The sequence below is a fragment of the Drosophila grimshawi genome, unplaced genomic scaffold, assembly GCF_018153295.1.
Source record: "Drosophila grimshawi isolate 15287-2541.00 unplaced genomic scaffold, ASM1815329v1 contig_1377, whole genome shotgun sequence".
In the NCBI taxonomy this organism is placed as follows: Eukaryota; Metazoa; Arthropoda; class Insecta; order Diptera; family Drosophilidae; genus Drosophila; species Drosophila grimshawi.
In genome coordinates, this window is record NW_025062900.1 from 8,332,908 (window position 1) to 8,356,544 (window position 23,637).

Genomic DNA, 23,637 nt, shown 5'->3' on the forward strand with positions numbered 1-23,637 from the left:
ACAAAATAAATAAAAAGAACAGAACAGATTCCAAGTTGCTAAGCCGCTCTGCCACCATCTCAAAGTTCAATCGAGTGTTATTCTTTTTTTGCTCGAGAAATAATGGGGGTCTAAAGTTACCGTCCAGCTGTGAATTTGATGGGAGATTGCGCCAATGCAATTTATATTTTTGTTTTGCAGCTTACGAAGTGCTTAAAATCAACCATCAGTAATGTGAAGTGAGAGAAGAACAAATATACATATAAATAAATGTTATACGGTTCGGACAATAATTTTGATAAACAATTTGCATTGGGTAAAACAAATCTATATGCAGCAAACACAGAGTATCTTTGAGGAAAAGTATAAATTTGATTGATAAACATGATTTGCATATAAATAGTGGTAAATGTATTAAATTATTTTTAGACGTTATTTTGTGAGATCTTTAAAACATTTTACACATATTTTTGGTGAATTTCGTTATAGTAAAATATGCAATTTTCATTTTTTTTATGGTTAAATTTGTAAAGATATTCAAATTATAATCATCAAAATAAAATTAAGATAGTAATGTCAATATTATATATTTTTTCTCGAAACTTATCAGCTCTTGAATTATACTTAAACAAATATATGATCATATATAGTAAATGTAGTCAGTTGAAAACAATTTTCATTGTGTGTTGGCCATAATACTATTGAAATAAATATAGCCTTAATTATAATTATGTATTTACATTTTTCTCGTCTTTGCTAATAGCCAAAGAGTCAATCAATTCGATTAGTGAATTGTGTGTGAAGATAGACCAAGAAAATTTTAAGTGTTTGAAAAGAAGCTTGTTACTGCAAATAAAATCAATTTTCATGTTGTCACAACTGAGGTAAAGTACTGGTAAGGCACCGACCCAGTTCTAGTTTTTGTTAGCGGAAAGTCAAATCAGAGAAACGCTTTAAAAAGTGCTTTCTTTTTCGTTTTTTCTTTCTTCTTCAGAGTGTTTGACCAAAAACCAATTAAAAGGATGCTGCGCTTTTGCCCTGTGTGCAATTTTTGTTCGCTCTTCCAAACAGGAATCGCTGCCTGTAGTGTCTTGCTGTGAGAAATTCTTGTGTCTGGATTGCAGCTTGCGGCTTATCTCGCTTTGGACAGAGCCAAAAGACGCTGTTGCTTTTGTTGTTATTTTTGTTTGTTTTTTTTTTTTCTTTTAACCCATCGCGCACTTAGTTTGCAATGAAAGGCACGGTAAAATGGGGCCAGGGGTTTTGTTGGTAGTTGGAGTTTGTCAATGCATAAATTAAAAAGTTGTTGCTCTTTTTTTCACTCTTTATATTTGCTGTTAATGAAGCTAAAGCAATTAAGAGAAGGCACTGCAAAACTCGAATGGGTAAAAATACTTTTATTAAGGAAATTTCATTTGTGCACGGTACATGAGTTTTTAGGGTTCTTTTGGCAGCCACAAAAGATTACAGCATGTCAGCAGAGTGGTGATGGGGGAAGGGCGAATAGAGCCTGTCCCTAGTTTGGTCTAGCATGGGGTTAAGGGGATTATTATAATCCGATTTTCAACTTTAAATGTAAAATATTTCTCATGTGAACATTTTTTGTTCACTGTTTTTTTTTTTTTTTTGGCAACAGTTTGTGGTTCGTTTAGTTCCCCCTTTAGTGTTTCAAAATGGTAAACTTTTAGCGCAAAGTGTGTGTGTGTGTGTGTGTGTGTGTATATGTGAATGTATCTGTGAGTGTGTGTGTGTGTCTGTGAGTGTGTGTATGTGTGTGTGAATGTGGGTAGTAGGAAAATCGCTGCAGTTTTCTTTATAGTTATTACTTTATAAAGCTTTCTGTTTCTTGCCCTGCTGGTACTTTTGCCTTTCTTGATTACAAAATTGCTTTCAATATTTTGCGGAACAACAAACTCGCCGTAGCCACATCTGGCCAGGTGCCCCGTCTGCTTGGAGAGAGAGGCGCAGCTAGAACCATCCTGGCAACCTGGCTAACTGCAGCCTAACTTGAGTTACGTGTTGCAGTAAAAGTTTAACGCATTAAGCAACACATTTTTGTGGTTGTTGTTGTTGTTATTGTTATTGGTCTTTGTGCCAAGTTGAACTTTAAGGGGCCAGCGAGTATTCTGGCTGCCTGTCCGACTTGACCTACAATAGCTTTGTAATATCATAAATAACCAAATTATGCTGCGTAACTAAATTTAAGAGTGGGCATTTCAGATGAAAATAGCAGCACCTTTCAAAATGTTTACAGTTTTCATAATTTACTGATAGCTTAGCAGAAGTCTAAAAAAATAAAATATTGACCTAATCTTTAATGTCTTCAAGGGTTGCAAATTCTTATTTTTCTATTTAATAAACAGCTTAACAATATATATAAAGTTAAAAACTCAAGCTAAATATTTTCCTAAACTTGTTTATATATTTTGAAAATTCTATAAATTTTTGTTATACGATATATTCATCCATAATAATAATAAAATTGTTTTTTTTTTTTCATTTGCTTGCAGCATTCAATACAAAAATGATCAAAATGCGGTTTCTACAAATTTTCTATCAATTAGTGTTCCTCTTCACTATATCCGTCGGTAAGTTCTTAAAATGTATCTATAAAAAATATATAAAAAAATAAAATAAAAAAAGGACTTAATCAAAAGTCATCCCGCTCAACAAAGTAAAATACGAATTTGTTTACTACTTCAATTTATAGTTTGACGAGTGAAAACGAAAAACCGCTATATTACATGATTAATAAAGTAATAAATCAATTAAATTAAAGCACTCAAAAATTAAATACATAATATAAATATTAAATAAAAAACAGAATACGGTTTCACATAAAAACAGGTGCCACTAAAATATCTTTTTGCTCATTAGCTTTAATTAAATTTGATGGCATTATAAATGTGATGCTCTTAAAATGTATGCATATTGGCAAATGAACTAGAAAAAACTTGTAATTTATTATACATTTTTGAGCTTAAAAACGTTAACTCAAATGACAGATAATAATATTGAATAATAGATTTCGCTTAAAATCAATTGAATTATTTGTTGATGGCATTTAATTAGCGCAAAAAAAAAAAAAATATATATATATATATTAAATTGATCACTTAAGCGGCTTTGAACATTAATTTTAGTCTAGCTGACAAGTGTGAAATTCTTATTACAATTTTCGCTCGAATGGTTTACACATACTTTGGCAGTTTTATTTTTATTGCCACCACTCGTCTTGCGGCTTTCAGCAGGTCTGCGGAGGCCCATTTTATTTACCCCAGCACATAAATTTACGAGCCACACGCACACACACACATACACACACACACACACGTGTACACGCACACCGATAAATATTTGAAGAACTCGTGAAGTAGAACGCCCCACTGATTTATTCAATAAATCACAAGTTCCCCACCTAGAACATGTGGCACAGATTTAAATTTTATCTCAGCTCGCTCCCACATACATACATACGTATATAATCGAGTTCCTGGTCTGGCCGCCCGTCTACTTGTCTGTCTGCCTGACTGCCTGCCAGTACATATGTCAATAAGACTGGCGACTGACTCCTAGTTTCGATGTGTTTGTCACTTAAATGCACTTAACTTGCCGCTTCTTTGAGTTTATTTTTTTTCCTCTTATATTTGCATACAGTTAGTTGGATAACTGAAATCGTCCCGTTGTTGTAGTTATTGGCAGGGCCAAGCCCTCATCGATTCAATTCAATATCAATACACACACATGTGTGTGTCTGTGTGAGTGTGTGTATATATCTATCAGTCGGTTTATCAGCTCGGCAACTTAAATGACAGTGAATACATCAAATGACTTTCAATCCTTTCGCGTGACTGAAATTTTCGACTCTTTGTCACTAGCGACAGGCGCATCTCAATGTGTGAGTGTTGGTGCTTATGTGTTTATGTGTGTGTGTGTGTGTGTGTGTGTGTGTGTGTGTGTGTGCGGGTATGTGTGGGTGTGTGTGTGTGTACGTGGGCGTGATGGTGTGCCAAATGTTGTTGTTCTTGTTAGCACATGACTGCTGATACCTTCACACGCGGCTTGATAAATGTGGGCAACGTGCCTGGCATATGTTTTTTTTATATGTATTTTTTTTTTTTTTCTATATGCGGCAGAGTATTCGAATTTATTTAGTGCTACAAAATTCTTTTTCGGACGGGTGAGGGCTAACTCGGTTTTAGGCCGTGACAAGCTTAGTCTTATTTATGCTTTTACTTTAAGCACTGCCAACCTTTAAAATGCCACTATACTTAAGACGTGTTAACGCATTACATCACTTCACATCAAAGCTGTTTCACTTATGTATCTGTAATACAATGACAAACGAAAATAATATACTTGTTTCCCTTACATTTTTAGAGTAAATTTTGTGCTCTTTTAATTAATGTATCAGCATATTATCTATAATATATGGTGTAGGTTCTTCAAGGTATGCCATCCATGTCTGAGATCGGAATACATGAAATTATTTTCACTTTTACTCACTAGTAGAATGCAACACATAACTAATATGTTTTGTATATGTAGCAAAGTTTTTTAATATAGTTTTTTAATAATATTGTATTTTATATTTTCAATAATATAGCATAAATGTAGACATACATTAAATTATTATTACTGAAAGTACAATGTATGATTTTTGTTTATCTACAACTCTATTATGGCCACCATTGCCAAATGATAATGAATTCACATACCCAAAAAGTCAATTTAGGCGTAATGCTAGGCTTAAGGAATTCCCACGGCACACCTGAGTATATAAAATCAAAAATGTGAGCTTTTACACCTTCCGCAGGTGAGCACAAAATATGTCATTAATGGCAAGTGCCTGGTTCGGTGCCTAATTCAATATAATATTTAAGTATTACTATGGGGAAAAAATCAATGAATTATCTACGTTTCGATTGCAATTTAATATACATTTTCGAGTAATAGAAATTTGGGCACTTATCGCCACATGCAAGCAATATATAATGTATTGTATTTACATATATGATAGCCACTAATTTCACTCCAACTTGAGGCTAGGCCAAATTGTAATTAAATGTCAATTTCCAGGCCTCCAAACAAAAAAGGCATTAAGACATTAGCAATGGGCCAGAAAAACACAATCGTATCGAAACGAAACAAAAGTCAAGCATGGAAATCGTTTTGTTTCATTACAATAGTGTGAGGGTTGGATTGTATTCATATATATATATATATATATATATATATTCCCACGTGGCAAATTTGAAAGTGCGTTGAGGTAGCGCCCGAGACTCGTGTACTTATTAAAATAAAATCAAACACACTACCGATGTTCGACACTTGCCCAAAAAAGCCAGCCGCAGACTAATTAGGTATTTTGCTTTGTAAGCTGCTCCCTGAGGGTGGTTGTGGTGGAGATTTTGTGGGGCAGACACTGCAAATACAAATTACGCTTTGTTGTGCTGCGTGCTGAAGATTCTTATCGCGGCGTGTAAATTGTGCACCTACCAGACGGTTTGCCTGACAGCGAACGACACAAACGACCCGTTCTGTGGGTGCAATGGGTCTGCACGATAATGGCAGGTTAATAAACGTTATAAAACGACAATTGTACACACACACACACACACACCCGCTTGAGTGAGGTTCATGTTTTGTGGCATACTTTCAGGCGTGCGGCAATTTGAGAAAAACGTGTCGCATTTAATATCGCTGCGCTGTGCATAATTTTTAATATACCGCCAACTAATTGAGTTAAGTTAAAGCACACATCGAGACTGTTCTTAAGTATTTAGGGCGCCTCTCAGTATTTACAGAGCACCGTTTCATATTTCATTTTGGATATGTGCTTCAGTTACACATGTTTTTATAGTTTAGCTTAGTTAAGTTTTGGTTAAGGGTGCATAGCAAAATCTAGATGAGTCTGAGGGCTCTCAAAGTATCAGTGTGTGTTATTGCCTACATATCAGTTGATGGTTGGAGGTGGTGGATATGATTTTGGGTTGGAAAATATTGCTTGACAGTCATGTACTCAATCATTTGCTTTGGCCTGCCATTTCAACTAACACAGTTGGCTTGTCCTTAAGAGTGTGTTTCTAAAGAGTTTAACTGTGACATACGTAGAAAATAATATAAGACAAAAAATACACTGTCATCGATCAACTCACTTCAAGTGGTTGATTTTTAGTTTTGTTGATGTTAATCAAAAACAAAACTAGCACAGTCTCTACAATAACCATAATTTGTTTTATTTTGTCTTCATTAATAATATGTCACTCACAGATCGCTCAACAGTACAACATGTTTTCCTCTAGAAAAATAGTTACAGCTGCTATCAATTAAATTTCAAATATTTACATTCTCCAACTACAAATGGATTCAAATCACCTGCATTTTTTATTTATTTATTTTTTTCATTTTTTGTGGCTATGTCGCATTTTGTCAAACTAACACATCGTTTTCCGGTGAATGCTTTTTGAGGCTCGATCCCTGTGTGCATTTGGATGCGTTAACATCACGCAGCCAGAAGCATAAATGCGCATAGAAATTGTTTCCTGTTATTATGCAAATGTCGGAGCTGCAACCTGCGTTCGTGATGGCGCTGAGCGAGAGGCGCCACACAAGTTTGCAGAATGAAAATCTGTTTTTGGCCCATACTGACGACAAAAACAAGTTTCCAGAAAATTGACCTTAACAGCAATTAAGCCGCTTAACCTTCATGGCCATAGGCATGCTCAAAGTGGCCACTCTGCGAGTAAGCCAGTCTCCGCTTTTTACCACTGCCCCTTCCTTGGTTCGCTTCAAAATCGTTAAGCTGCAAGCTTCTCATTCCCTATGCCCATCCTATCCCCCACTATCAACCACTTGACAAATGGAAAAATGGCCCCAAAAACTTCCGGCTGTTACAGCTGCAGTTTGTCAGGCTGCAGCTCTAAAGCTTCAATTTGTTTTCGCTTTTCCATTTTGGCTTTGAGCTGTATGCGAGATTTTCATGAATTTTCTGTAACGATCTCTCCTTATATATCTTTATATATATATGCATATACATATATATGCACCCCACTCAGAGGGCGTGTCACAAGTTGAAAAACTGACTCGAATTGCAAATTCAATATTAGTCGTTTGCTTCGTTTGTGCCTGCTATGATTTCTATCCAAGTTGTTGAAGTTCTCCTCCGTCACAAACGATGGGTATGTCCCCCTGCAACCTCCACAACCCCAAGTTTATTCATATTTTTGCGTTTCCCATTGATTCGCCCGTTAGTTTTTAGTATGCCAAGCACCGTAAATAAAGGTGCCTGATAAGAGGTGATTGGGAGCTTCGTTTTCTTGTGCCCTAGCACGCAGCTGGATCGAGGGGATGATGGCCTCGTTGGCCTCGTCTCGAGTGCGTGTCAGCTAAAGGGGTAGACTGGGAAGTGCATTGTTATGCTCTGTAATTGGTTCGATAATAAATACAGCGATTGATTTTTTTTCTCTACACTCAGCGAATACATTCCGATTTAATTAAAAGCAAAGGTGTGCCGTAAATCCAAGTGGGAAATTGGGTGTGGATTGCATTAGAAATCACTGGTAAGATGATAACGAAAAACGTCATTTGACGATAGATGACCCTTTCTAAGCACGGTCGTTAGCTGTTAGTTCAGCATTCTGAATTGTTTGTTGCTAAATTCCATTCTTCCATAACCCATACATAATATTTACTTTATGTTACCCTGTGCGCAATATGCGAAGATACATAGTTAATTATATACGCCTTGGGTGTGTCTGTTTGTGGGAGCGTGTTTAAAATGATAAATAAGCATTTAGGCTATTATCCTCCGTTGTTGTTGTTATCTTCCCTCGCCAAAGACCAAATAGTTAATAATCATTATTAACAATTAACATGGTAAGCGTCCGACGGATAATAACAAAACGCTGCTCACATGCAAATGGACAAGCACACTCCGACGGACACAGAGACAACAATTGCACCTGCATGTTGTAGCTGGAGGCCAAGGTAAGCCTGATTGCCTGTAAGGTTAACCAGCTTAATTGTGCTTGACATTATTAATCGGATGGGCTTGAGCTGCAGCTGAAATACATTTATAGCGATAAGCAGTTTTAATTAGTGTAATTTCCATTTTATATTGCGATGGAATGCAAATAGGTAAAATAATAACTAATAATAAATAAATAACTTATTGCATTCATTAGTTGACCATATTTATAGATTAGTTTTCTACATAAATAAATAAATTAGTTATTGACATTGTTTTCTCACAAAATGTTATTTAATTTGTATTATTTTTCCTTTGTTTATTTGAGCAATTATTTTACGCAAAATATTTAACAAATTTCTACACACATAAAAGTCACAGTGACAGCACACACTCACACACACACACGCACACACACAGAGACGTAATTAAAGTCTCCACCACTGAATGGCATAAATAAAATCACTTAAAATGAAATGAAATTTGTTTCGCGAGCGAAAAGCATTTTTGGGTTTTCCTGTGAAAATTAAAACACACCATTTTTGGCAAATGACTGCTGGCATGGAGTGTTTTTTTTTGTAGCTCTTAATTGAATTTTTTATATTAATAATTAAAACTTAATATGTGTCAGAAGTTGCATTCTCAATTAACACGAATTTATCGAAAATATAATCAATGAACATTTTGTGAAGAGTTGTAACTGGCAACGGTTGAATGGGGATGCCAAAAAGGTATTTTAAATATATTTTCACAATTAATTGTTGAATTTGTCAGATACCTATGGAGTTTTAATTACCAGCGTAGAGGTTTCGACAGTTAATGGAACTGATGGTTTTGGATAATTGAGCCAATGATATCATTTTATTTGGAATACAACAAATTTAAGATTGATCATTTTCATGGCTGACTTCTAATTTATGTGAGGCATTCGCTGCACTTTGCAATCGAATAGCTATTGCATTTTATATATTTCAATTGAGTCTTGTATGCAATATGCTTGCTGCCAGTCTTGTTGTCGTCACAGTAATTTTTACATTTCCTTCCTATTCTTTAGCTATGTAGAAATTGTATTAAAATTCCATAGAACAAATTCCAACGTGCAGTTTGGCCAACTTAACTGCCACTGGAAAATGCATGGCAATTCATAAAAACTGTCACCCGAAGCGCTGACTGCACCTGTTCAGCTAGTTGAATGTTGTGTGTGTGTGTGTGTGTGTGTGTGTGGGTGTGGGTGTGTTTGTCTGCATATTAAATAACCATATCAGCCTTATCACACATGAATTGTTGACATTTGCTGCAATGAAAACTTAATGAAACCATTTTTCCCGTCGCTATTAAAAAATTTATGAGACACCTCTCAAAACAAGGCAACAAACTGTAAATGCGAATGCAACAAAAGTGGCAATAAGGGTGCGGCAAATGAAAGTTTATCATCTATGTATGTGAAATTAATCAAATTGTCGGCATTTCTAGTTTGGTTACGTTTTGTGCAACTTTCAAAATTTCGCTCCAATGGTAATCAAAGTTATTGATTACAATTCTTGCATTGCCTTGCCTCGTCAGCTGAATGGAACTTTTGCCTTTGCAAAGTTGAAAGTTTGGTGCCAAACAAAAATTGCGCACATTTCAATTTCGTTGCACATCTCGGATGTGACCTCAAATGACGAATGAGTGGCCAAAGTTGCCAATAAACACGTGCTGCATATCGAATATACGGAATGACAGTAATGGGTCAGCCAGAGAGACTTTTGAGGTTTGGCATCGGCCTTACCTCTGATTGGCAGGTGCAGTTGGTTGAGAGCCTAAGTGGAAATGGAATGTAGACGCAGAGAGAGCAAAATGATGAAGTGAAAATTGCCTGTATAAAGTGTGTAAATCGACTAGAAAGCTTATTAACTGTTCTTCGAAAACATTTAATTTGTTGGTGTGCATTGAAATAGGAGCTAATATAAAAGAAATTACAAATAATCTTTGCATATTGTTAGCCTGTTTGATACTGAAGCACAGGTACTGTTATCGATAGGTTAAGACGAGCTAATTTCCAAAATTGACTCAACATATATTTTGAGACGGCATTATTATTATTTTAATATGTAAGTAAGATCGAATGCTTAAAGAATTAAAAACAAAAAGTATTTAAAGTAATCAATTTTTGTTAATAATTGATGATGGTTTCTCTCAAATGTTTGTTATTCTCGTTATGTTTACGTAATTGTTGACTGACTTGGGCCTTTATTAGGGCCACTTCAAGTGCCTGCTAACTGCCTGTCATTTACTCGTCTTGCCCACAGCGCCAACAATCAATGAATAAAATTGCACACAAAACTCAATTTTCAAACAACTTTTCCGCATTCTAAACACAAACATTTTTCTACAAACGTGCCAAACGTGGCCAACAACCATTTGGCTGGTTAGGATGGGCGACAATGTTGCAAGTGCTTCAGACCGAAATTAAGGGCAAGACGTCATGATAAAAACTTTGAGCGTTCTGTTTGCTCTGCTGCTGGTGTTGCTGATGTTGCTGTTGCTATTGTTGTTGTTATTGCTACTGTTGAACTTGACGCATGTTTGTTGGCAAACAAAGCACAAGCGACGCCCCACACAATCTGGGCTCATTAAAATGCGGGGCGTTAAGTCGCGTGGGTTGGCATCAGCAAAAGTTGGAGAACCTGACCTGGGCCGAGGCGAGTCACATCTTGAATGGCAGGCAGCCAAACAAATCTTATTTAATTTGGCTTTGGCGCATTTCACGCGGCTGCTGCCAACAAGTTTGCCACGCCACGCCCCATACCAGATCAGCACCTCATCTCGCACACACACACACACGCACACACACATACACACTTAAGCACACACACAGATTTCAACTCGTTTAGCAGGTCGCAGCTGTTGCTTCAAGAATTTCAAGTGCATTTGAATGGCTGTGTGGAATGGCGTCACCAGCCTGTTTGCCAAAGTGTTAAATGTCATGATGATAAAGGCGAAGTGATGGGGGCATGTTGGGTTGCCACCGCACAGCTGAGCCTTTTGGAATTTATGTTAGTTTCAGTGCGCATTTACATTTACTACAAGCCATATTTATTATTTATGCGTTAACTTTCTATCGGCCTCCGTGGGTCCTCTCTTTCTACCCTTCTCTACCCCTCAACCCATCTCTCTCAATCTATTGCACGTTGCCTGCCAATAAAACTGACAAGACGCATTTCCGACTTCATGGCTCGACGACGGTTCGCGTCGGAAGTGTGCGCTATGCGATTTCCGGTTCATATTAGTCCACTGAATGGCTGCCCCGCTGGCTTTTTCAATATTTTATGCTCGCTGCATTTCTATTTATATGCGCTACATCAAAATAGAGAAAGAGGACCAGCATTAATATGCGCACACGTGTTTTTATCACTTGTTTGAAAAAGTATAAATTGAATATACGTCAAAAATTATGCGGCACGTTTCTTTTTACCTGCGGGCAACTTTTCGCACACGATTGCCTGGGAAATACACGAGTACACAGCTCAGGCATATTAATTCTATTTAAGCTCAATTTTCTGAGTGCTTCGCGTGCATATTCTGCAATCAAAATTGGCCGAAGCTGTGGGCAGGGTTGTCAGCTTTTTCATGAATTGAGTGGATTGTTACGGCAGCTAGCATGTCATCAATTAGCAGTCATGTTTTATGCTGACTGATAGGATGGGAGGAGTCTGCCAGTCTGGGTTGAGGAGAAGCAACATGCTTTTAAAGTTTTCGCTCACTAATTGACTCTAGTTGGAGTTTTCAAATTAAGCACAATGCTTATCTTTTGCTATGCACTATTCTACTTTCGAATTGTTGTGTTCTGAGATGTTAGTATTCTGGAAGAACTTATTGCAAATAATTATGTTTATGTAATAATAAAATTTCGGAAACTTTTGGTTTGGAATTAAATTTGATTTAACTTGAAGTACACACAATAAGACTTTCTTAAAACTTCCATGCCATTATCAAATATGTGTTCTGTAAGCTAAATTATAATTATTGTTTAAAGTAGAATATAAAAGGATTTACTTTTACTTCATAATGCTTGAAAAGCTGTCAAGTGTGGGACCTTTTGATGACCACTGCTATTCAAGCCACTGTGCGCTTTCTTGCTGTCTCTTTGCTAGCCACACTTTTGCACCGTTTAGGCTTAGACCGTTTCACTTAGCTGCGTGCCGCTAATGACACAAATTTCAAGCACAATTGAAGCCAGTTTAAATGTCCAAAACGAGCGCCAGCCTGCCACTCTGGCAGTCCGCCAGTCTGCCAGTCCGCCATCCTTGACAGTGGCCAGACGCGAGTCAAGCCGCAAAAAACCCTCCACCTTTTGCCACCCTACTTTGCAAATCATTGTGCTGCCAACAAGTCGACACTTGGCGGCATTTTACACGCTCATCCTTGGGAAGAGGGCGTGGGGAAAGGAGAGCATGGCTTTATTAAGTTGAAATTAGCAGCGTTTAAAGTATAATGAGCGTATAAATGATTAATTCAGTTTTTGGAAATCGATTTAGGCAGTGAAAGCTCACAGCCTCACTAACTGACTGACAGCCAGGTTAATTAACTTTACTTTATTTTTCGATCAAATTAAGTTAATTGACTAAGTGACACATAAAACCGTCGCTTTTGCCTTTTTCACTTGAAGTGCAAAATTTGTTTTTCTTTTATTTTCTTTATTTGCTCAGGTTGCGTACAATTTATTTCAGTTTCTTGTCTGTGTCTCGTCTTGTCTGTCATCGTAATGAAATTATGCAGAATTCCCCATTGTGGCGACCACTCAGCAATTGGGAATGCCTTTGATTCAGCTAGCTAGTAAAGTTGCGTCTCCTGGCGATTTCTACTTGCTTTTCACAATCATTTCTTTACTTTTTTTTTTTAGCTATTCCTTCCGAACAATAATGCCTGCAATCACATATTTTTTCAATTCAATTCAAGCCTGGCAGCTGGATTGCGAGGAGTGTAGGGCCTCCAAGGACTTAACGTAAAAGTTTATATTACTTGAACTAATTTATTAATGTTCTTGAAATGTTTAGGGATTTGTTTACATACTTTACATAGTTTGCAACGAAATGGGTTGGCATTTGTGTTGCGCAAATATTTGTCTAAATATTCAAATGAATTCATAGTTAAGAAATAGTTGGTGCAACTTAAAAAAACCTGATTTATTTGAGGTTTATGTATATTTTGCCCATGTCACAGTAATATACAGTAATCCCTTAGATAGAAAATGAGCTGAGGAAAAATGAAATACGAGGTAAACTATTTCATTTTGTTTGACAGCACATTTTCCACATAAGTGCTAGTTAAGCAGCTGCCTTTGGCCAATTGGGTTTTATTTAATTCAATCAAATAATTTCAATAGCTTTTGTCTGTAGACGCCTTCGCTTATCTCTAACCAAGCAGACAATGGCAATCCCAGTTTAGCTCTTATTCTCGCACACAATTACCGCCATTAACATTTATGGTGTCGACCTCAAAAGTAGAAAGCAGCCAAAACAAGCAGCGACGAAATTAAGTAGAAAATTGCAAAAATTAACAGCAACCAAGCACAAAAAAATATACAAAAAAAAAAAAATTAGACAGGAGAATGCACACACAAATTCCAGTTGTATTTGTTGTTGCTTTTCTTTTCGTTTCTGCCTTGCCCCTGAGGCTTAGACTGCTTAAGGAAAATTAATTAAAAATAAACATGGCACACGCTTGTACTTTTGGCATTCCAACCAAAATAGACCTGTGGCAAAAAAGAGAATGTGAAGAGAACAATAAAGAGAGAGACAGAGAGAGAGACAGAGAGAGAGAGAGAGAGCACGAGTATGAGCGGAAGAGAAAAAGGAACGAATGTCGGGCAGACAAATAGGAAAAATGAAAGCTTGTCGAGCCAAATTTCAACAAAAGCAACCGAAACGTTTGCGGCCACAAATCCGAGACGATAAGAAAATGAGTAACACTAGCGAAACATCAACGGGCAAAGGAAGCAGAGGAGCGAGAGAGAGAGAGAGAGAGGGAGAGAGAGAGAGAGAGAGAGAACTCAATGAGAGAAATATAAAACACACACATACACCCAAAAGACAAAAGAAATTCCTAGCTACGATATGGAATCGTTTGAAAACCCAGTCTGGACACAGTGAGCGCCAAAAGTATTTAGTAATTACGTCTAGCCCCAGTGCTACAGGACTTATCGGTGGTAAGAGGGGATGTGGACCATAGCCAGGTGAAAATTGCATTAGGTACAGTTTTTCCTTGTTTTTTCCTGTTCTGGCTTCATTTAGCTCCGTGACTTTGTTGTGTTTGGCGTGTAGCATTATGAGCATGCGAGGCTATATTTGAAAATAAGCTGAGCCGATTTTAGCGCGTTAAATTGACTCGAAAGGGGAGTGTGGTGCTAAATACCTCAGGCTCATAACGCTTATAAAAACTTTAACACTCAGGCTAATTGAAAACTTTATATATGTGGTTTCAAAATACTTTTTTAACAGATTTTTTGTGTAGTGTGTTCCATTTAATGCGACCCTCTAAAAACTTAACTTACAAAGACCTGCATATTACAAATTAATTATATTTGTAATCCAAGCTAATCTATCAAATTGGAAATAATAAAAATATGTTAAGCTCTTCTTCAATCTTATGCAGAGTATATAAGCTAAAAAGCAACGTTTAAGTGAATATTTCAATTTTATTATGCAACCTTTAACAAAAAGCCTTAAGAGCATCGATTGATATATTATTCCGATTTGTATTGTGCTACCTTTTAGGTAAAGCCTTGGAGCGTCAGGCATGCAACTTATTAATGTCCGTTCAGCCATATAACTCTGATGTCTCTTTTTGGGTGGAGAGCTTTTCATATGAGAAAAGCAATTTTATTAAAACAATAAAGCAAGCCAAGTAAAATGATAAGCGTTTCATCTACTCGCAAGAGCACATGGATATACAAGAGCAGTGGTAGTGGTAGAAAATTGAGTGATTTTTTGTGCATGCTAATCTTAACGAATCTCCGGCTTTTCTCCGCTGCGGTTCGAAAAGAAGCTCATTTACCTTGACTGTTTTATTATTTTATTAGATGTTTAGTCTTGTATCAGAATAATGCAGTTCTTTGATGTGATAAATAAGTACAACGAACTTAGTGAAAAAATATATCGAAAACAATTTTTGTTTACGTGTACGAGATGTTGGACACTGTCCGCCAAAAAAAAAAGAAGAACACTCAAGGAGGTTATATTGCCACTTTCAAACATTGTTTTTAATACTTAGTTATGTGCACTGGCAACGAAAATACGAATGATTTTTGTATAGCAAAATCGAATGTTAAAAAATGTACTTGAATACAAAAGACGATGCTTTAAGTTTCTAATCAATTAAAATTTTCCTCAAGCCACAATTAAAAATCAAATACGTTTCGATGCAAAATTTTCTCTGAATTCTAAATATACAAACAAATATGTATTTATTTTTGTATGCCTAAAAATGAATGTGTCACTTAGCTGTCAAAGGCAAAATAGTTTGCCGAAATGATTTGATAGAAGTTCAGGAATTGTCTATGACTAGATTTTAATTAAATTTTCTGCAAAATATTTTGGCCACATAGTTCAGCAGCAGACATGTTTGCGCTCTGGCCGCACTGCCTGACATTATGATATATGTGTACATATATAAAAATATATATATAAATCAATTGATTGCCAATGCGTTTTGATTGCCAACCAAACTGCCAACAGCAAACAAAGCAGGCAAAAAATTTGTCGCTGACACGCGATGAGACAGGAACTGTGGGGGGCGACAAGGGTGTGGCCCTTACTTTATTCCTTAATAGATGGCATTTATTTTGTGTGGCGGGTATCTGAAAATTTGCCACATTTAATATATTAATGCCCGACATGCACTCAAATGTGTTTCATTGTATGCGAACAAGCGAGACTTTAACCAGTTGTGGCTTGGCTTTGGGATTTGGTTTTCTTTTATTTGCTATGCCAAATGAATTCAAATTGCAAATTAGAGCAAAACTTGTTTCGCATGCAATTGGCACAAAAATGTCGGCAATTATGGAAAAACATTTGTGAAAATTATTTTTGGCTCATTATTGAAAATTGATTTGAACAAATTTTATGGAAGCTGATAGGATGTCAAACATTTTCCGATTATTTAAAGTTTTCGACCATAAATGTCAGTCTTATATTAATGAAGAACTAGAATATAAGAAAATCGATATTTCATATTTTTCTTGTGTTAAGATAATATACGTATTTATATATCTTTATCTATAACTAGTTTTAGTATTTCTACGCTAAATATACTTGAGAAATTGTGTTGCCAGCGAAAAGATTATTTACGTCAAATTCCGTACGGTTAACATAAACTCAAAGTGCTTAACGTTTAAGCAAAAATCTTAAATATGCCTTGAGCATGAAGACATTCTGCTAAACTTAAGCTCATAAATTTAAAGTACATAGACCCATATATCATAACGATAAAAACTATTGCACAGCAGCACAGATTGGCAGCACTTGTGCACTCCCCTCGGCACTCCCCTTGTGTGCCTATTACCCCAATTTTGTATATTATCTTAGACCCCAACTAAGCTTCCCTCGCTCACTATTAAGCGACAGGCAGCACGCGTAATTTTTAATTTACCATGACATAAATCGTATAAAACTGTCACAGTCACTAAAAGCAAAAAGCAACAGCCTGGTCTGGTCTGGTTTGGTCCCCGAGCTCCGCCTGGGCACAAATTATGTCGGCAAGCAAACACACAGAAGGGTGTCGAAAGTCAATGGGGAACCCAAAAGAAGAAGAACACGAGGAAGATATAGATGTAGATGAAGACGACAGACAGAGGGTTCCCAAGGATAGCCAGAAATCCGCCCAGCAAACCAACAAAACTTCGAAACAAAACAAAGTAACGCAGCGGGTGGTAATTCAGAGTCTCCCAGTATGTCTGCCAGTATTTCGTCCTTTTGCCAGGATGGAATTCCGGCTGGCATTAATAAGTAAATCTTCAGCATGTGATGGCTATCAGTGGCACTTCCGCAACAACCCTCCCGCCTCTTTCCCATGATACGCACACACACACACACACACCATCCACCCCACAGTAAACAATTCAGGCTATTTATATTTTATCTTGTCGTCGTCGTTGCTGGATAAGTTCTCTAAAGTTCCGCTGCGTTCTCAAATGAAGTTGCCAGAGAATGTAACTGTAAGTTTACCATGTTTGGATATGCTGAATGCCAGAAATTGTCTTTCGGAGGGTGTGTGTGTGTGTGTGTGTGTGTCTGAGACAGATATAGTATATGTGTTGTCACAGTCGGAAGTTGCAATTCCTGGTTCAGTGCCTATAAATTTAACTTGGTCTTTTGCTGGACTTCTTGTATTGCCATTTCTGACTTGTTCTTACAGGACATGCGAACTCTTTGGCTAGGCACTCAACAGTTTGGCTGAAACTTTCAGGGTGCACATTCGTTCAATTAGATGAGCTCTCGAAATGTGTTTATAAATTTATAGACTTTTTTCTTGACCAGAATTATAAATGGAAACAAATTTTCTAACTAAATGAGCAGATGTTGGGCTTCTACAGCTGTAAGTGTGTAATCTCTAACACTACTTATTAAGTTCACTTTATTAATATTTAAAAACTCGCGCTGTTTTCTGTCAATTTTTGTTATCGAGAGATATTAAAATATTAAACTGAAATACCTGTTAGACGCTTCCAAGTAAAACTTGGTGACATCAACAAAAGCTTACTTTGACCCCTCCACAACCATAAACTAGTGAACTCAAACGAGCATTTAACATACACTCCTTGAGTATGCTCGGTTGTGTCAACTTGTGTAATTTTATATATACTATATATGTAGAAAAAGGAACTGCGCAAATTTAGCAAATCCGCAAATAATTTGAACGTAGATAGGTGCGGCTCTATGCGGAGTAACATGGCTGTTGGCTAGCCGAAAACACGCTGCCGTTGCAAATTCCCCATCGAAAGGAATGCAAAAGAGTGTAAAATCTAAAAAGCATTGCATACACAAAGGAGCACTTGCTTGCAGGCAGGTGACTGTGCGGATGTGTGCGGATGTGGGTTGAAAATGGATAATAAAAAGCTCATTGCAACAAATTCTTGCGCAATTTTCAGTGTTAGATTAGAAACGCTTCGCTGTCGAATGAGGTAGTCAGGGCACCTTGCAAATTGAGGCAACCGGCAGCGTGTTGCAACTCGAATCGCTGTTCACTTTGTGTCTTGTCCTTCCTTACGCGAAGTATTTTAATTTTCTTACGAAAGGAAATAGCTCCATGCCCTTGAGTTACTTATAAATATATATATATATATATTCATATAATCGAGCAATTAATTTTTTGCTTATATAATTCCTCTTTTCTTAATAAAATTTGGAAAGCTACAATACTTTTTTTAAATTTATCAAATGTGCCTTATTTATAACTATTTTTTGACCAAACTTACTGAGAAGTATTTGACTAATGCCTTTAATACTCCTCGAGTCAAGTAGGGTATTTATTTTTCGTTAGATAACGTTCTTTCTAGTTTTTATTTTTTATTTCCATTTTTTCATGTTCTGTGTCTCTTGGTTGCAGTTGTTTGATCCCTTGCACTTTTTCATGGCCCTGGCTCACTTTTTATTTTATTTTGCTCCATTTTGTTTTCTGTTACTTGGCTTTTTTACTTTTTCATTTTGGGTTAACATTTCCAACGCTGCTTTACACGTTGCTTGCACTTGTTCGTTGGGGGTTTTATGAGCTTAGTTGGCGACTTAGCGATGCTTGTCTTATTTAGTTTTAAATAAATGGCCAGAGTTGCCCCTTCAGCGTATCCCGCAGATACGCTCGTGTTTACTTCGGTGTTATCCAAAGTCCAAATGAGAGTGAGACAACTGTTAATGCATTGTGAATTGCCCAATGTATATATTAGTCGACAGATCTAACGATTAAATCACAAACATCATCCAAATTTAAAACTGTCTGCATAACACCCCAGTAATTTCAAGCATTAACAACTGGTACATCTACGATATCTGTTTGTAATTAAAAAGGAAATACATTAAATTTAAGGAGAGCACAACAAGAGTCGGCAATGTGACTGTTTGGGTGTATGGCTGTCATTCAGGAAAACCGCAAAATGTGCCATTAAACACCAAACAAGGAAAACAACATCCAACAAGAGGAATGAGGTTTTGTGTTTAAATTTCATAATCCAAACAAAGCAATGAGTCGGGACATCAATGTCCTGGCCGAGCTTCAAGTTCGCTAACAGCGTCAACTTCTATTCCTGCGGCAGCCGCTTTGTGTGGTTCCAGCGAGGCGGCAAAGACAACCGAAATGGGGAAAGACTCATCAACTTGGTCGCAATTTCGAGTTGCCAGCGCTAAAAATGCATGAAATGAATGGAAAGCGCTATGCGTGTGAAATGTGAGTGTGAGTGTGGGTACATTTTTGTGTATGTGCAGTGCAAACAAACTGTGGAGAAAGCGCATGAAAGCAAGCTACAGTCAGACTCGCAGTCGTAGGTACCGAAAAAAAAACTGACATCCAAATGCATTAAGCAAAAATTGTCAACAATTTTTCAGTCACCCTCGCAACCGACATCACCCTAAACCCCACCCTTACAGTCGGTCAGAAGCATCCCCGACGCGACGGCGGCAAGTCTGCTTGAGTAAATAGTCGCTTGGCTACGGGGTCGGTGGGGTGGCCCGGTTAGCGTCCCTGATAAAGTCAGTGAGTCAGCAGCAGCAGCAGCAGGATCAGCGTTGGTTGCGTGGTTCCTAGAGATGTGAGAGATGCGTGGAATGTGCTTTTCAATATGCTGCTTTAAAATGTACATAAATTACATATAAGGAGTTTCTGGTAATGTCCATACACATATATGCAATAATAAATAGTAATTTTAATTTGGGAAAATGCTTTTAATTAATTTCTTGTGCTACTTTAATATTATACAATCCGACTATTTTTTATTTTTATTAATTATTCCCTTTTAAAAAAAATATTGCGCTGATATTAATTTTTGAATGGATTGTATTCTATTAATTATATCCTATTTCATAAGTTGTCTTAGTTTAATTCTGAGTTCCATATTCATCGTATTTAACTCGGATGTGCTCAACTCTAGCGATTACTGTTCATCGGCCAGGCGACTGCCGAATCTGATTGAATAATGACTGGTCCACAAAGTATGCGGCTGTCACCCTGACACTAATAGTGTTGGAACGCTTTGTCATTTTATAGGGGGGCAGTTCACAGCAGCAGCAGCAGCAGCAGCAGCAACAGCAGCAACAGCAGCAGAAGAGCCCGCATTGAGTTACACTTTGATGCGCTTTTACATTTTTAATGGCTCGAATGTCTCGACAAATTATGATATATTTGGCGCCAGTAGAGCACCAGACGCTAAAGTTAACCCCTACAAGTGTAAAATGGCAGCTGCCGATAAGAACCACCACAGTTCACACAGAGCCCACAAAAATTTGCCATAGTTTTTGGGATTGCACCTGCTCAGTCTGTTGCGTTCGATGGCGTTTCAGTTGGAAGGCTGCCTGCATACCTGCATACCTGCTAATAGAAAATTTAAATGCCATATCCTGGCAGCAACTGTTGCCCAAGTGAAACTTGATGTTGTGTAACAATCTAAGCTAAGTTCATAAGCTTACCACGTCGAAAGTTTTTGGTAAAGAGCCTCGCTTTGAAAACTTGAAGTTTTGTACAATTTTTTATTAAACATTTTATATATTTTAATTTTATTTTATTTTAGTTTTTCTGTTTCTACACAAGTTCCTGGACTAACCTGTGTGGTCAGTGAGGCAAATGTTGCTTCTAAAGAGTTCATGTGGAACGAAATTATGTGGCAGCTGTGGGCCAAACTAACCCATATTGAGAAAGAGGAGTAGGAATAGAGAATAAGTATGTGGCTGGTCTTGGGTCCAGGTCAAGTTAGTTCTACTTTCGGTGATGCTTGTTTATTTAGTGTTTGAAGTTTAAATTAGCATGACGAATATAAGCTGACTTCAAATATCATAGAGAACATAAGTCATAATTTTAGTAGGAGGGTTAGTTATCTTTCAGTTTGAAAATATTAATTAAAATATGCTTAGCAGCGATGGAGGGAGGGAGAGAAAAACAAAGGGAAACAGAGGGACAGAGAGAGAGAGAGAGAGAGTGAGCCATATGTGTGAAATATTTTTTAGATCGACAAATTGCGTTTCAGGGGATAAGCATTTAAGAAACGAGTGCAAAATGAATTAAAATGTATTGCATACAAAAATAAGAGAGAAAGATGTTTCAGTTATGCCATAAAGATTTGCAGCATTAAATTAAAAGATAGGTTATTGGCTATTTTGATTATAGAAATAAAAACTTATGCAAATCTTATTTAAAGTTTAAAGAAACGTACAAAAAATCTACTTTTTCTCAGATTTCTATCTTAAACTAACAACACGTCCTTAAAAACAATCTCCTAACTTGGTTCCGAGTAATCTAAAGTTATGCCTCCCAGTAGCTAGTATATGTATTCTGGTTTCGATCCGAACTTTCAGTTGAAGTTCTCTAGCCAATCTATTAGCTGGTTTAGCACTTGGATACTTTGCGGGTTGTGTGATGCGAGTGTAAATCACAATCTTTGCTGGACATTTGCTTGTCTCTCGGAGAAGGGCTGCATAGAATGTATTGCATGCATGTTGCATAAGCAAGGATTAAATAAAAGAAGTCATAGGTTCTGTGCTTAGCCCCTTTCGAATCTGACGCCCCCTATGCGCAGCACAAGTCAAATATTTGCCGCTGTGTGTCGCCTCGACAAGGACATGAGCTGAGACTTGCCATTTCACTGCCAGAGTTTGTCTCTCTCTCTGTCTCCGTCTCTGTCTCTCTACGTGGACTGCTTTTTACTTTGTGTGCCACTCACGTTATGCTCGTTATTCATATTTATTGCACACGTTGCCAGTGCCACCGACAACGACGAATACGAGGATGAGGACGACGACGAGGACGACCACGAGGACGAGGACGACGACGTGGACGAAGACAAGGACGAAAAGAGGGCTTCCATGAGCCGCAACTCTTGCAATTGGGAGTTGCAGACAAATGGACGAGTTGCATGTGCATTGTTCCGGCTGTTGCTGTTACTGGTTATGTTGCCTTTGCTTTTGTTTTGGTTGTTGTTTTTGCTGTTGTTGTAGGCGTGCGTTCGTGTCTAGTAGCAAAAACTTTGCAATTACAGTTATTTTATGGGATTTGTAAGGGTTACACCCAACCAAACACCCTTACACAGACACACACACACACAGACAACCACCATGAATCCTTTCGCCTAACTTGTATAATGCGGGTGTTGCCTGTTTGGACATTCATTTGCTGCCGTAATTTTACAGCATTGACGATTTGCTGTTAAGGAGCAAAGGACGACATAGAAGGGGGATGTGTAAAGTGGTATTAAATGACAGGAATTAGAAAAGAGAACAAAGTGGTTTTATAGGTGCTTAAAACAAAAGTTAGAAAGTGAATTGTTAAGTTATTGAAAGCTTATACAAACATTGTTTGAAACTAAATATAGTTTATTATCGCACAAATCAATAAAAGGGGTAATTCAACAGAATTATGTATATCTACTGAATAATGTGTAGCTACAGATTAATGTACACAAATGATTGAAGGAAATATATTAAAAGTAAATATTAAAAATCACAATAACATACATATTTTAATGACAATATTTGATTGTGTTAAAAAAAGGAAATCCCAATTGTACGATTTTGAATTTAATAACAAGATTTTATGAACGTAAACAGTGACGGTGTTATTTTTTAATCTCATTACACTTAATCAGACACAAATCAAAAATAATTTTTGAATGAATATTTTATGACGCGCCGGCAATAAACCAAAGAGGTAAACTGCTGAGTGGCGGCAGAAGGGTGGCTACTTGTTATATGCTGATTTATAATGTAGCGACAGGCAGTTGAATAGATGGCCTGAAAATGCGCTGACAATAAACAAGCGGCGACATGTGTACGAATGTCAGCAGCAGACAAAGCGCATATAAATATAATATATATGTTATATAAATTATATTATGTTGTCTATGCTGCCTGGCGAAAAATGCCAAAAGCAATGGAAATACTTGAGTAGACTGAATTATATAAAAAAAAAAGTTATGCAATGCGTGACGTTCAATAAATGATAAACACATGCACGTACAATGAAACTTTTAAAAGAGTTAAGAATTATGACTAAAGCCCAAAATGGTTAAACAAAACATAATGAACAACAACTTTGGCTGCAGGGCATACACATACCCCAAGCCATCGGCAGACGTGTTTTGGGATTTGCGGAAGTCCATAAAATGCTGTTGGGATTTATATAATAAAGCACAAAAATAAAATATAAAATGAAAATCATAAATAATTCACAAAGCCGTAAAATAAAAACAACATTGATAATAAAATGCAAATTGTTAATAAAAAAAAAGTAAGAATGCTGTGCTCGATTGAGCTCGACTACGATATACCCTAAACCCAGCTGTTAAATATATTTTAATTCGTGGCAAATTTCCCTATAAGCAGTTTGTACAACAAAAATAAAAATGTTATCATTTCTTATGATATATTAACGCGCAAAGAAAGATATCAACAATCGAGAAACGGAGGCCGTTATCGATAATATAATGCAAACTTAATCTAGGCGTTGTATACGCA

General features: G+C 37.0%; 1 protein-coding gene across 2 annotated transcripts in view; it reads left to right on the forward strand.

Annotated features, from left to right (window-relative positions):
* The first annotated feature begins 2,494 nt into the window (after window positions 1-2,494).
* The window catches only part of LOC6561494, a 28,488-nt gene continuing 7,345 nt past the window's right edge, over window positions 2,495-23,637 (forward strand). For both annotated transcript variants that reach the window (XM_032736299.1, XM_001988738.2), the window contains exon 1: window positions 2,495-2,567. In XM_032736299.1, coding sequence (XP_032592190.1) covers window positions 2,504-2,567 — 64 coding nt within the window. In that variant the 5' untranslated portion in view covers window positions 2,495-2,503. The remainder of the gene's footprint in view (window positions 2,568-23,637) is intronic.